At 49.9% G+C, this 13,420-nt stretch overlaps 1 protein-coding gene across 2 annotated transcripts in view; it reads left to right on the top strand.

Annotated features, from left to right (window-relative positions):
* The first annotated feature begins 840 nt into the window (after nucleotides 1-840).
* Nucleotides 841-13,420, top strand: part of ZNRF3 (zinc and ring finger 3) — a 98,339-nt gene continuing 85,759 nt past the window's right edge. Inside the window, exon 1 of one of the 2 annotated variants that reach the window (XM_061602697.1) lies at nucleotides 841-1,090. In XM_061602697.1, coding sequence (XP_061458681.1) covers nucleotides 848-1,090 — 243 coding nt within the window. In that variant the 5' untranslated portion in view covers nucleotides 841-847. Of the gene's footprint in view, nucleotides 1,091-1,319; nucleotides 1,391-13,420 lie in introns of those variants that run through there. The other variant, XM_061602698.1, reaches the window with a different exon arrangement.

Genomic DNA, 13,420 nt, shown 5'->3' with positions numbered 1-13,420 from the left:
AGCCTCGAACCCCCAGTTCGCCACGCCAGAAGAGGCCGCCAGCGCCGCGACGCTCCCTTGCCCCAGCGGTCCTGGGGCTCAGCATCGCGGGGTCCGTGGCACTCGACCTCCCCACACGCCCGCCGCCCTCCTTATCGGCTGGGTGGTTGGGTGGGGGGACCGCGGCAGCAGCGTCCTTGCAATGGCCGTTCCCTGGCGCGAGCGCGCGGGCGGGCAGCGGGACTACTGGAGGGTCCCTGCGCCAGACATTGTGCTGGCGAAGCGCCACGCCGGCCCACGATCGCTTTCCGTCGGGGTCCTCCTTTGGTGGCGGCGGCCCGCCCTCTTCTCCTGCGCGGCCGAGCGGGTGGCCCCACGGCCCGAGCGGACTCCCTGGCTCTGCTATCCCACCCAGGCCCTGGTGCTCCCGCAGCGCTAGACAGGAAGCGCCGCACTCTGAAGCCAGGCGGCGAGGCGGGGCGGAGATAACCCCGCGATCCCCGTCACGTGGAGCGGATGAAAGGAAAGCGGCTCGGCAGGGCGGGGAAGAGCGAGGCCGCCGCCGCCGTCGCCGCGCAAGAGGAGAGGGAGCAGACGCACGAAGGGACGGACGAACCCAGCAACGCACGCACGCTGGCGAGCCCAGCAAGAAGGAGGAAGAGGAAGAGCCGCCGCCGCACTTTGGAGCGCTAAGCCTCCCGTGTAGGCAGGCAGGCAGGCAGGCAGGGGCGCCGCCGCCGCCGCCACCACCACCACCACCGGGAGCGATGCGTGGCCTCCACCGGGCGCCCCCCTCGCTGCTGCTGCTGCCGCCTCCGCCGCCGCTGCTGCTGCTGCTCGTCCTCGGCGCGGTGGGCCAGGCGGCGCGATGAGGGTGCTCGCGGGGCCGGCGCTTTCCTCCCCGCGGCCGCCGCCTCCGCCTCCGCTGCTGCTGCTGCTGGTGGTGGGGATGGCGGCGGCGGCGGCAGCGCTGGCCAAGGAGACGGCCTTCGTGGAGGTGGTGCTTTTCGAGTCCAGCCCCGGCGGCGACTACACGACGTACACCACAGGTCTGCAGGGCCGCTTCTCCCGCGCGGGGGCCACGCTGAGCGCCGAGGGCGAGATCGTGCAGGTGAGGACGGTAAAGAAGGGGCGGGCCGCTCGCTCGGCTGCCTGCAGCAAGATGGCCCCGGGTCAGGCGGCGCGGTTGCGCCCGCGGAGCGGCGCTCGTTGAGCGGGTCGTTACGGTCACCGATGTGCAGGCAGGTGGGCAGGCGGGCGCCAGGCCAGGCTGTTGGTCTGGAGGCCTCCCTGGATTGGAGACGACTGTTCGTCAGCTTTCCCGCGTCGTTGCAGGGGGCGCAGCCTCGTGCGCGGGAAGGAACCTCAAAGTAGAAGGCTTCTGAGCATCTACAGAGTGTCTTTTTTTCGCGTGAGTCCTGGTGCCTTATTTGGACTGGTGGGCAGAGGGCCCTCTGCTCCCGCCAGTCTCCGCTTTCCATTCCGCATTCTAGCTGAGTGCCCCAGAGGGGTCCGAGCCGAGGCGGGCTGTCGCCTTTCTTCCCTAATCGGAAGCTCTTCGTGCTCACGGCTACGTGGAGCCGTTTGCCTGGCCGAGCCGAGCCCTCCGGCGGCCGTCGAATGAGATCTCGCGTGTCCCGTCGGGGCTGGAGGGCGCTGGCGCCGGCGGGGGGGGGCGCGCGTCGGCTACCCGGAGGTTTGTGGCTACCAGGGGCTGGTTCTGGAATGTAGACAGGAGGAGCGGCCGGGCCCTTTTGCTTGCCGCCTCCTTGGCCTGTAAGCCAAGGATGGAGCGGGTCCCGCTAGGTGGGCTGAGCTGGAGTGGAAGGGGCGCTGCGGGGCGCGAGGGGTCCGCCCGCTGAGGTGAGCGGACAATTCTGGGAGGACAAACCAAAGCGGACGTTGGGGCTGTGGCGTCCAGACTGCCAGGGCTCAGAGGGAAGGGCTTTGCTGGGATGGCCAAACAGCACCAACTTCAGATGTTTTAGGCTTCAAAACCAAATTACTCACACATGCAGTGTGTGTGTGTAAAACACCTACATACCTTTAGTTCAGGTCTACTCTGTAAAATCGGGTTTAGGGTGCATCCAGCAAGACTTCATGTGAAATGTGATGTTTTAGTGTAGCCTTACCCAAGCTGGTGCCCTCCAGATGTTTTGGACTACAACTCCCATGAGCCCCTGGTGGGAGTAGTTTGTAGTTCCAAACTTCTGGAGGGGACCAGCTTGGGGAAGGCTGTTTTAGCCAAAGGGTAACAGGTGCCCAAGTGTCAAAGTCTGTACATCTTTCTGACCTTGCAGTAATAGCTGTTCCTGGCTGGATTTCGGGGTACGTTTTGGAGACAGGGAACTGCTAAGAATCCAGGCTTCCCTTGTAGCCACCATTTCCATCAGTCTGATTAGGCTTGCATCCAGGAGTGAACCTCTGGTGTGTGTTCCAGCTTATTCTCTGGGAAGTGGTGCTGCAGCAAATGCTCTGAAGTGTCTTGTAAAACAGCACATAGGATTGAAACTGTTATGAGAAATTCACAGCGCTCTTAGCAATCACTGAAGGAATTGTGCGCACCTGCTCAGATGTGTCACACATGTAGGACCACTACTGAAATTTCCTTAGGCATGGGAGGCCCATGCATAGCTGTGTAGTTGTCCCCACAGGGGAATGCAGTGGAGGCATCCATTTCTCAAGGGGGTGCCAAAGCTTGATGTTCTAAGGGCCCCTCCAGGCGGGTGTTTTATTGCGATGTTCTTGACACAATAATAAGGCATTCGTAGTGGATTTATTCTGCTTTGTTAGTTGGTCTGCAATGCTTCCCCAGTGCTGCTTCTTTCTTGCTGTCCAGAGGAGTCATAGTGCAACAAAAGCAGGACAAGAATAAACTAGAACATTGATGGTATAAAAAGTTACAGGATTTCAGCAGGAAGTTACGGGACATGCACTGACTGGAAACAAAGCAGCAGGCCCGCACCAAAATGTTCACAGGTGCAACCAGCATTGAAGGCGGGATTGTGTATGATGACCCCAATAGCATCATGAGCACAAATCATCATGACTGTGCGATAAAGAGGCCGGCTGGAGGGCTCTAGAGCTCGCAGTGTCAAGGAGGCAGCCCAGAGTGGGTAAGAGACAGGGAGAGTGGCTACGTCATTGGTGTTCCTTTCTCTGGCCCCAAAATGTCACGTTGGAAACATCCTCCATTCTTGCCCCTGAAGCTTGAGTTGTTCAAGATGTCTTGCTCGTTCCTTTTATATGTGTCAGCAGAAACACGACTCTCTCAAGCAGGCAAGTGTTAAGAGAATGATATTGAGCATGGACATGCAAGTAACAGTGCTAGATGGGGGCTCTGTTTGTGCTAGCTCTTGGGGCTGCATGGAGGGGTTGCTTTTCCAGCTGTGCTGCCTTCCAGTTTTCAGGCTATTGTCAGGGATGCCCCCCACTGCAGAGGTTGGGGGAGTTCATGTGCCACCTGAATGCCATGTGCCACCTGAGTCTTTGTGTGTACATGAATCGGCATAGAATTCCTGGGGCAGACATGTAGACTGTGTGAGCAGCGCAGTCCAGAATTGTGGCACTGTAGTGACATTATCCTGTTGTGACAGTGCAGCTGTTTCCAGGGTTTGTCATTGGCATGCCTCAAATATGGGTTGTGCATATCAGAAGAGGATGATAAACAGTGCTGGTGAAACTTTTAAACTCCTGCAGCCCCCAAGATACTAATATTTAGTAGTCTGTTTTCAAGCAGTTATTTAGAAATGTTGCTGCAACCTCTTCTGTTCTCATTTATTTTGCAGCTTGAAACTGTTGATTACAGCCCCCTCTTGAAAGTTTATGAGGATTGTTGTTGTATGGCAGCTTGATAGCCCTCTGATGTGGGAGTCTCTGTGCCCTGGTTCCCCCCCCCCCCCCGTGGTGGTTGGCCCTGCAAGGTTTGATAGAATGTCTCTGTTCTTGATAACCCTCGAGTGGGTGTTGTGTTCCTGGCCCTTTTGTGAATACTCCTGCGCCGTATGAGCAAGACCTCTAAATGTCTGCCTGCACTGACATAACGTGGTGAAAGAAAGAGCCCCTGAATAGCTGGATCCTTTGGGCTTCATGGCATAGCATGCTTCAAGCAATCCACTTTGTTGAATGTGATAAATTAGTCAAAGGAACTGCACAAGAAAATTTGAGCTCTGTGAGTCCTGCACGTGCATCTCTTCTCAACAGTAATGGTCAGGGCTGACTGGACTTACTTTATGCTGTGTTTTGGAGAGAGAGATCTTGTTGCCCAACAGTTGAAGGCTTGAGTGGCCTGCCTCTCACTCTCTCATTCTCTTTCCCCCTCTCTCTCTCTACACCTTTGCATGCTAGGATGCTGCATAATATGGATTGTTCTTTCTTTAATTGAAAAATGAGCACATTGTGATATTTGACAATGTCCCCAACTTTGACGTTGGCCCAAAGCTCTTGTGAGCTCACAGTTGGTGCTAAAGAGATGATCAACACAGAGCCACAAGTTCTGCATGGGAACTGGCATGGTTTGGGCTGCTTCTGCCACTTAGGGCTGGAGTGGCAGAGGGGTGGGGAATGCTCTATCAACCTGTCCATCAAATTGGACTCAACACCTGTCCCCTCTCCCCAAAGCTGGACCTTTGCAGGGCAAGAAGGAGGGACATGGTAAGCAGTCATGAGGCATTTGAAGATGAAATGGTTTAACTACCTGGCCTCCTAATTGTTATTCTCTAGCCTAACCTCAGTGCTAGCCAACGTCAGTCTTTTATGTTTACAGGTAGGCTGAAACGCATAAGCACCTGCAAACTCTGTCTTCATTTTCTGGGGTTGTGGGCATGTGGCAGCTCTTGAAGTCAGGGAGTGTGGGAGAGCATCTCTGCTTTGCAGTGACTTCCACATGTGCTTTTTGATTGCTGGCCCTTGACAGTGGCAACTGTGCTTGTCTGCATTAATATTGGGTCCTGCAGAGCACATGCCATTACGCTTTTTGTTCTGACTTAGAGTGGGCCCTGCTGGAGCCTAGAAAAATGCTAACGCATGCAGTCTTTCCCCTGCAGAGCCCCGAGGCTGCCTTGAAAGAGTTAAGTTCTAATAGCTTGCATATAAGGTATTTAATATCCTTATTAAAACTCATCATCTGCTGCTGGTGAACTTCTTTACCTTTTCTCCCCCCCCCATGAATGCAACTTCTTGGGGCGCTGAGCCTCCCTCTGTCTCAGATCAGAGGCTCGCATGTTGAAGCCGGCAGTGCTAGGGGCTAGTTCCTATCTGTGTGACAGCATTTTTAATTTAACAGGACCTGCTTTGATCTTGCATATTTATAGGCAGCTTCAGATCACTCCAGCTTGCACTTCTTTATATTGAAACTGAAGTTCTTCCTTTCATCTTGTATCCTTTGTGGACACGCTGTTTATTTTGGGCACTGTGGAAAATGGAAAGGGAGGAGGAGGAGCAGCAGCAATAAAATGAGGCAAGAGGGAGCTTCCCCCCATCCCGCCTGCGAGTGTGACTGTAGTACTGTCTGATCACTTTGTGGCTGGTTAGTCTGGTCTGAGTTGCAACAACTTCTCTGCTCAAACCTGGCCTAGTATTTAGTCCACCCCCTACCCCTAATCCAGAGCGGCTGCCTCCCACCAAGGCAGGATGGACAGGAAGACCTCTGAGTGTTGATGTGAGGGGAGGATACCTGAATTTGGGGGGATCCCAGTGAGGGCCAGTAGCACCAGAGGACAGATGCTGGGGCGGGAAACTCAGCCCAAACTGTGGCGTACGACAAGTAAGGGAGAGGGAGGGAAGAAGGAATGCCTCCCCCCTCACACTCCTGGTTGCAAGACACCTTCAGTCTTTTTAGAAAAAGGCATCTAAGACATTTAGACAGACAATTAAGGGGAGAGGTGTCTGGGAAGTGTGTAAAATTATGCACGTTTGGAGAAAGTGAACATTCTCCCTCTCTCATATTACTGGAACCCAATAAGCTGGAATATTCAAGACAGACAAAAGGAAGGACTTCACAGAGCACGTAGCTCAGCTTAAGAACATAAGAAGAGCCTGCTGGGTCAGGCCAGTGACCCATCTAGTCCAGCATCCTTTTCCCACGTTGGCCAACCAGTGGCCCATGGGAAGCCCCCAAACAGGACTTGAGCGCAAGAGCAGCCCTCTCTCCCCTCCTGCAGCTTCCAGCAACTGGTGTTCAGAAGTATACTGCATCTTACTATGAAGGCAGAGTAGAGCCATCGTGGCTAGTAGCCATTGATAGCCTTATCCTCCTCTTTTAAAGCCATCCAAGCTGGTGGCCACCACTGCCCCTTGTGGGAGTGAATTCTACAGTTCAGCTATGTGCTGTGTGAAGAAGGACTTTCTTTCGTGTTTCCTGAATCTTGTAGCATTCAGCTTCATTTGGATGTCCATGAGTTCTAGCGTTATGAGAGAGGGAGAAAAACTTTTCTTTATCCACTTTCTCCATGTCCTGCATAATTTTATACACCTCTATCATGTCACATCTTACTCGCCTTTTCTCTAAACTAAACAGTCCTAAATGCTGCAACCTTTCCTCATGGGGAGTCACTCCATCCCCCTGATCATTTTGGTTGCCCTTTTCTAAACCTTTTCTGGCTCTGCAGTATCCGTTTTGAGATGTGACCAGAACTGTACACACTATTCCAAATGTGGTTGCACCATAGGTTTATATAACGGCATTATGATATAGGCAGCTTTATTTTTAATACCTTTCCTAATGATCCCGAACATGGAATTTGCCTTTTCCACAGTTGCTACACAATGGATTGACATCTTCATTGAGCTATCCTCTATGATCCCAAGGTCTTGTTCCTGGTCAGTCACTGCCAATTCAGACCCCATGAATGCATAAGTGAAATTAATATTTTATTTGCTCCAAAATGCGTAACTTTACACTTATTTTCATTGAATTGCATTTGCCATTTTAGTGCCCACTCAGCTTGGAGAGGTCCTTTTGGAGTTCTTCACAATCTTTTTGTTTTAACAACTCTGAACAATTTAGTATCATCAGCAAAATTGGTCATGTCACTGCTCCCCCTAACTGTAGATCATTTATAAACAAGTTAAAAAGTGCAGGTCCCAGTACAGATCCTTGGGGGACTCCACTTTCTACATCCCTCCATTGGGAGAACTGTCCATTTATTCCTACTCTCTGCTTTCAGCTTCTTAACCAATTCCTTATCCACAAGAGGACCTCTCCTGTTATTCCATGACTGCTAAGCTCTCTCAGGAGTCATTGGTGAGGTCCCTTGTTGTATGGTGTTTGAAAGTCCATGTACACTATGTCCACTGCATCACCTCTATCTGTATACTTGTTGACATTCCCAGAGAACTATAATAGGCTAGTGAGACAGGACTTACCCTTGCAGAAGCCATGCTGGTTCTGGGTCAGCAAGGCTTGTTCTTCTGTGTGTGCTTGGTTATCTTATTTTTAACAGTACTATCTACCAGTTTTCCCAGGACAGACATTAAACTAATGGGTCTGTAATTTCCGGGTGTTAAATTGGTTAGATTGGTGTTAAATTGGCCACTTTCTAGTTTTCAGGTATGGAGGTGGATCTGAAGGACAAGATCCATATTTTTATTAGAAGATCAGCAATCTCATATTTGAGTTCTTTGAGAATCTTGGGTGGATGCCATCCGGACCCGGCGATTTGTCAGTTTTTATTTTGTCTATTAAGCGTAGAATGTCATCTCTCATCACCGTTATTTGCCTTAGTTCCTCAGACTCCCTTCCTGCAAAAGTTAGTTCAGGCACAGGGATATGCCCAATATCCTTTGCTTTGAAGACAGATGCAAAGAATTAATGTAGTTTCTGTGTAATCTCCTTATCTTGCTTTGGTACACCTGTGACTCCCTTGTCATCCAAAGATCCAACTACCTCCCTTTGCCAGAGTTTTGTGTTCCTTTTTATTCTCCTCATTTGGAAAGGACTTTCATTTTTTTGAAGGAAGAGTTCTTGCCTCTAATAGCCTCTTTGATTCTGCTCTTTAACCGCTCTGGCATCCTCTTGGCTGTGGCGGTCCCTTTCCAGATCTGTGGTATTCACTCCAGTTGAGATACTAATATTGTGTTTTTAAACAACTCCCAAGCATTTTGGAGTGATTTGACCCTCTTGACCGCCATTCAACTTCCTTTTTACCACTCCCCTCATTTTTGGGAGGTTTTCTCTTTTGAAGTCAAATGTGACTGTGTTGGATTTTCTTGGCAATTTGCCATTTACATGTATGTTGAATTTAATAGCTCTATGGTCACTGCTCCCAACTGATTCAACAACACTTACATCTCACACCAGGTCCTGGGTGCCACTGATTAAGTCCAGGGTTGCTGTCCTTCTGGTCGGTTCTGTGACCAACTGTTCCAGGCCTCTATGTTGCGACTGAAACCCCATATGTAGCCAGTGTGTATTGGGGTAGTTGAAGTCACTTGTTGCTACAACATTTCCTAGTCTGGATGCTTCCTTGATTTCATTTTTCATCTGAAGATCTCCCTGAGCATTTGGATCAGGGGGACAATAGAACATCTCCAGTACTAGATTACTGTTGGGGCCCAGTATCACCACTCACAATGATTCTGTCTCTTTGGTGAATTCAATGGATTCAGTGCCCTCTTTCACTTATAGAGTGACACCATCTCCAATACCAAAACCAACTTGGATGGCTTTAAAAAAAGATTAGCCAAATTCATGGACGATAGGGCTATCAATGGCTACTAGCCATGATGGCTGTCCACCATACTCAGATGCAGTATGCCTCTGAATATCAGTTGCTGGGAATCATGTGGATAGCTTGCTGTTGCACTCAGGTCCTGCTTGTGGGCTTCCCATGGGCATCTGGTGGCCACTGTGAGAACAGGATGCTGAACTAGATGCGGGTCACTGGCCCGATCCAACAGGTTCTTCTTATGTTCTTAATACTTCCTTCCCTCTCCTTCTGGGATAGTTTATATCCAGGGATAACTGTGTCCCATTGGTTTCCTCTGTTCTACCAGGTTTCCATTATACTCATTAATATCAGTGCTGTCCTCTGAGACCAAGCACTCCAGTTCTCTCATCTTGGCTCGCTTCCGCCATTAGTGTATAAAAGTTTCTATATACAGTGTCTCTCTTCAGGTGTCTTTGGTGCTTTTGGTTTGGCCTGTGGTACTTTGTCTCTCTGAATTGCTACCCCTTTTAAATTTTCATCATTTTTATGTCTTTATCTCAGGGGGGAGATTTGTTTCGAACTGGTCCCCCCTCAGCTCCTGACAGGTTTTCCCCCTCAATTAGTTTAAAAGCCGCTCTGCCACCTTTTTGATTTTAGGTGCCAGCAGTCTGGTTCCATCCCGGTTCACGTGCAGCCCGTCCTTTTTCTACAGGCCCTGCTTGTCCCAAAATGTTCCCCTGTGCCTAACAAACCCAACCTTCTCTTCCTGACACCATCGTCTCATCCATGCATTGAGACTACAAAGCTGTGTCTGTCTAGCTGACCCTGTGCATTTCAGAGAAAGCCACCTTGGAGGTCCTAAGGACACAAGAGGAGCCTGCCGAATCAGGTCAGTGGCCTACCTAGTCCAGCACCCTGTTCTCACAGTGGCCAACCAGATGCCCATGGAAAGCCTGCAAGCAGGACCTGAGTGCAAAGAGCATCTCCCCTCTTGTGGTTTCCTGGAACTGGTATTCAGAAGCATCCTGCCTCAGACTATGGAGGCAGAGTGGAGCCATCATGGCTAGTAGCCTTTTTCTCGATGAATTTGTCTAATCCTCTTTTAAAGCTATCCAAGTTGGTGGCTATCACTGCCTCCTGTGGGAGTGGATTCCATAGTTTAACTCTGCGCTGCGTGAAGAAGGACTTTCTTTTGTCTGTCCTGAATCTTCCAGCTTCTTTGGATGTCCAAGAGTTCTAGTGTTATGAGAGAGGGAGAAAATCTTTTATGTGTCCACTTTAAGCCCCAAATGCTGCTATCTTCCTCACAGAGGTGTTGCTCTGTCCCCTTTTCTGAACCTTTTCCACTTCTACAATATCCTTTTTGAGGTGAGGCGACCAGAACTGTCCATAGTATTCAAAATGTGGCCGCACCTGGGTCAGCATCCTACCTGGCAACCTAAATTGTGCTTCCAGGACCTCGTGACTGCATTTCCCCATTTATTGGTGCCAAAGTGCACCATGACTCTTCCCCAACACTGTCTACCAAGTGTCCAGACGATGGGTGACATTCCAACTTGTGCACTAGGCAGGCAAATCAGCCTGCAGCCTGCACACCCATCACTATCTATGTTCCTAATGATCGAATCACCCACTACTAGGATCCCTCCACCCCCCCCCCCGAGGTATCCTTGGCATGAGAGGATATCTGCTAATTTCCCAAGAAATGGGTCCCTTCTAAGGGATTGTTTCTCTGTCTCTCAGAACGAACCTCTCCTTCCCTGAGGCCCTCATTCTCCATGATAGCAGGGGAGCTGTCACCCTGAGAGTAGGACACCGCTATAATGTCCTCGAAGGCCTCCTCCACCAACCTCTCTCGGCTTCTCCAGGTCAGCCACCTTGGTCTCAAAGAAGCAACCCTGTTCCCGGAGAGCCAGGAGCTCCTTGCCCCGAGGGCACCCCCATGACTTCTGTCCAACGGGCAGTCAGTCGTACATGTTACAAGCAGTGCAAAACACAGGAAAGCCCCCACACCCTTGCTGGCTTCCTACCTGCATGATTGTTTTTGTGGTTTATTGAGTTAATTTATTGAAAGCCAAGGTTTTGTTCAGGTCAGGTCAAGGGACAGACGGGCAGGGTGGGGTGCCCTGGCATCCTTGACATGCTGCCGACCTCACTCTGCTGCTTAACTCGCCTTGACACTTTGTCAGCTGGGGTCTCCCTTTAGCTTATGGAGCAGCTTTTATCAGCCTGGTGTCATCCCCTCCCCCAAGGTTTTGGGCTTCCATTATCCCTGAGCATTGGCCATGCTGGTTGCAGCTGCTGAGAGTTGTAGTATAAAACATCTGGAGGGCACCAGGTTGGGGAAGCCTGGCATAGACAAACTACTGTTGTTTCATTTATTAATTGCTTCCTGTGAAATCACTTCAAGATGCTTTGTAATACAGTTAAAAACATATACAACAATTGCATAAATAAAAAGTTAAAAATATTTTCAGATCCAATATAGATTCCAATCTCCCCTTAGAAGATGTCAACAGGTGCTGGCACATTAAAGGCCCAGTTATGACATAGTGCAGAACAGTATGAACAGAGCCTGATGATTGGTTGGATATATAAGAGATGAGACAACCTTTTAGGCAATCCTGGTCCCAAGCTGTATAAAGGCTTTGTACACCAGTGCCAGCACTTGAACTTAGCCCAGTAGCTAAGTGGCAGCCAGTGCAGTTTTTTCAGCACCAGCAGCATAGTATGTTGGTGATATTTTGCTCCAGTGAGCAGTTGAGCTGCCACATTTTGCACTAGCTGCAGCTTCTAGGTTGGTGTCAAATGCAGCCCCATGCAGAGCTTATTGCAGTAATCCAGTCTGGGGGTTACTAGGCTATCCCAGTCCAGAAATGATCCCCCTTATCTGAACAAGTGTCTCCTATTTTTCAGCCAGCTTGGCTACTGCTCCGGCAGGGACATTTCCCCCTCTTACTCCTTTTTTATTTTATTTAGCAATCTTCCCTATTCTTCAGTCAACAGGTTCTCAGAGCAACTTGCATATGACTAAATTACAAAAATAAAAGGAGGCAATACAAAGCAATAAGACTGTGGGGCCAATATAATTCCAGCATTCAAACCGTACAAGCTGATCTATACAAAAGGCCAGGGCAAATAAAAAGCGATCTTCGGCTTGACCAAAAACTAGGATGGCTCCAGGGGAGCTTTCCTGGAGACAGAGTTCTACCACCAAAAAGTGAGCCACCTGTTCCCCCTGCCTCTGATTTTAGAGAGACTTGGGAAAGGTCTCAAAGGCTGATCCTGATATGCAGGCAAACTGCTTGAGAGACGACAGTGCTTTAAGGACATCAGTGTGCATTAGTGGTAGAGTGTGCATTAATTGTAATTCTAAAAAATTAGAAGGTAGCAGTGAAACGGAAAAGGCCTTCACCTTATCCATTTACCCAAAGAGAGGAGACAGTGAATGCAGTGGACAAGGGGCAGGTGAGAGACACAAGTGGCTTTTGCATTGGCAATCCTGTCACCCGCTCAGATAGGTCCTCCACACCAGGTGAGACCATTGTGCTAAGTTCACTTGTAAATTCAGTAGCCTCACCAGGTATTCCAAACTAGCACTGACAAGTGGGAGGAGGGACAAAGATGGGGAACACGCAGGAATGCAACCATTTGCTTTGGGAGGAATGTCAGGGTTCTCCATAACAACTGAACAAGATGTGTCAATAACGGAGAAAAGGGCTAATGTGGCCAAATCATTTTGAGTATTTGTGGAATAATCATGATTTGCGTGACCCAGAACAAACACTCCAGTTGGAAAGTGTTGCTTGCAAACAGAGGATACCACACCCAGCCACTCTTAATTTCTTGCTTTCTCTGACACTTAAAACCATATGCCACTTCTGAAACAGCCGTGCTGTTTCTGCATCTGAAAGAGCCCTTTGAAAGGCCTTAAACTGGGAATATGTTGAAGCTACTGAATGTTGCATTGAGAGCTAGGCCAGAGTGCCTGGTTGTGGGGGGAGTGGGCTGTAGGATGAGGGACCATCAAAAGGCATTGGGGATAGTATTAGGTTTGCGTGTGGAATGTTATAGCAGAACATTAAGCCACAGCTGTGTATGGAAATCAGGCGCATCACAAATAGCCTGTGGACAATTCAAGGACATGGAAATTCCCTCGACTTGCATGCAGAGAAGGTAACAAAGAGGCAGACAGTGCCGTCCGCTTACTGTAGGTGGCATGATGATGATATCCCACCCTTCCTCCAGAAAGGAGCCCAGGGCGGCATCTGATGTGCCACGAGTTTGGGTGGTTCAGCGGCCACAGCCCCAATTGGAACTGCGCCCAGAAAGAAAGCACAGGATTTGTTCCCTTGTTCTTCTGATGGATCTGTATGTACCCTACTGGGATTGGAGTATTCTGAGAGGGAGCCCTGTTTCTGCTCAAGTCCTTGCTAGTCCATCTGTGCAGGTCTGGCAAATGTCATTGATGCAAGCTTGTTCGTTTTGTCTTCTGATCCTGCAGCATCATGTGAACATAAAAGTGATTAGTGTTGCTCAGGGAGCCCAATCTTTGTGGTGGGATCACCAGATCACCTTGATTTAGTAGGAGGCAGAAAGCCCTTCTGTTGCATCATAGCTGCTATGTGGGTCTGATTGCTATCTAGCCTCACACCAGCCTTGGTTCTGGTCACAGAATCATAGAATTTTGGAGATGAAAGGGGCCTATAAGGCTACTGAGTCCAACCCCTTGCTCAATCCAGGAATCCAAATCAAAGCATCCCCGACAGGGGACTGTCTAGTTGCCTCTTGAA

Source organism: Rhineura floridana, chromosome 19 (assembly GCF_030035675.1).
Source record: "Rhineura floridana isolate rRhiFlo1 chromosome 19, rRhiFlo1.hap2, whole genome shotgun sequence".
NCBI classification, from domain to species: domain Eukaryota; kingdom Metazoa; phylum Chordata; class Lepidosauria; order Squamata; family Rhineuridae; genus Rhineura; species Rhineura floridana.
Note: the sequence above shows the minus strand (reverse complement) of the source record. Positions and strands in the feature narration are given on the sequence as shown.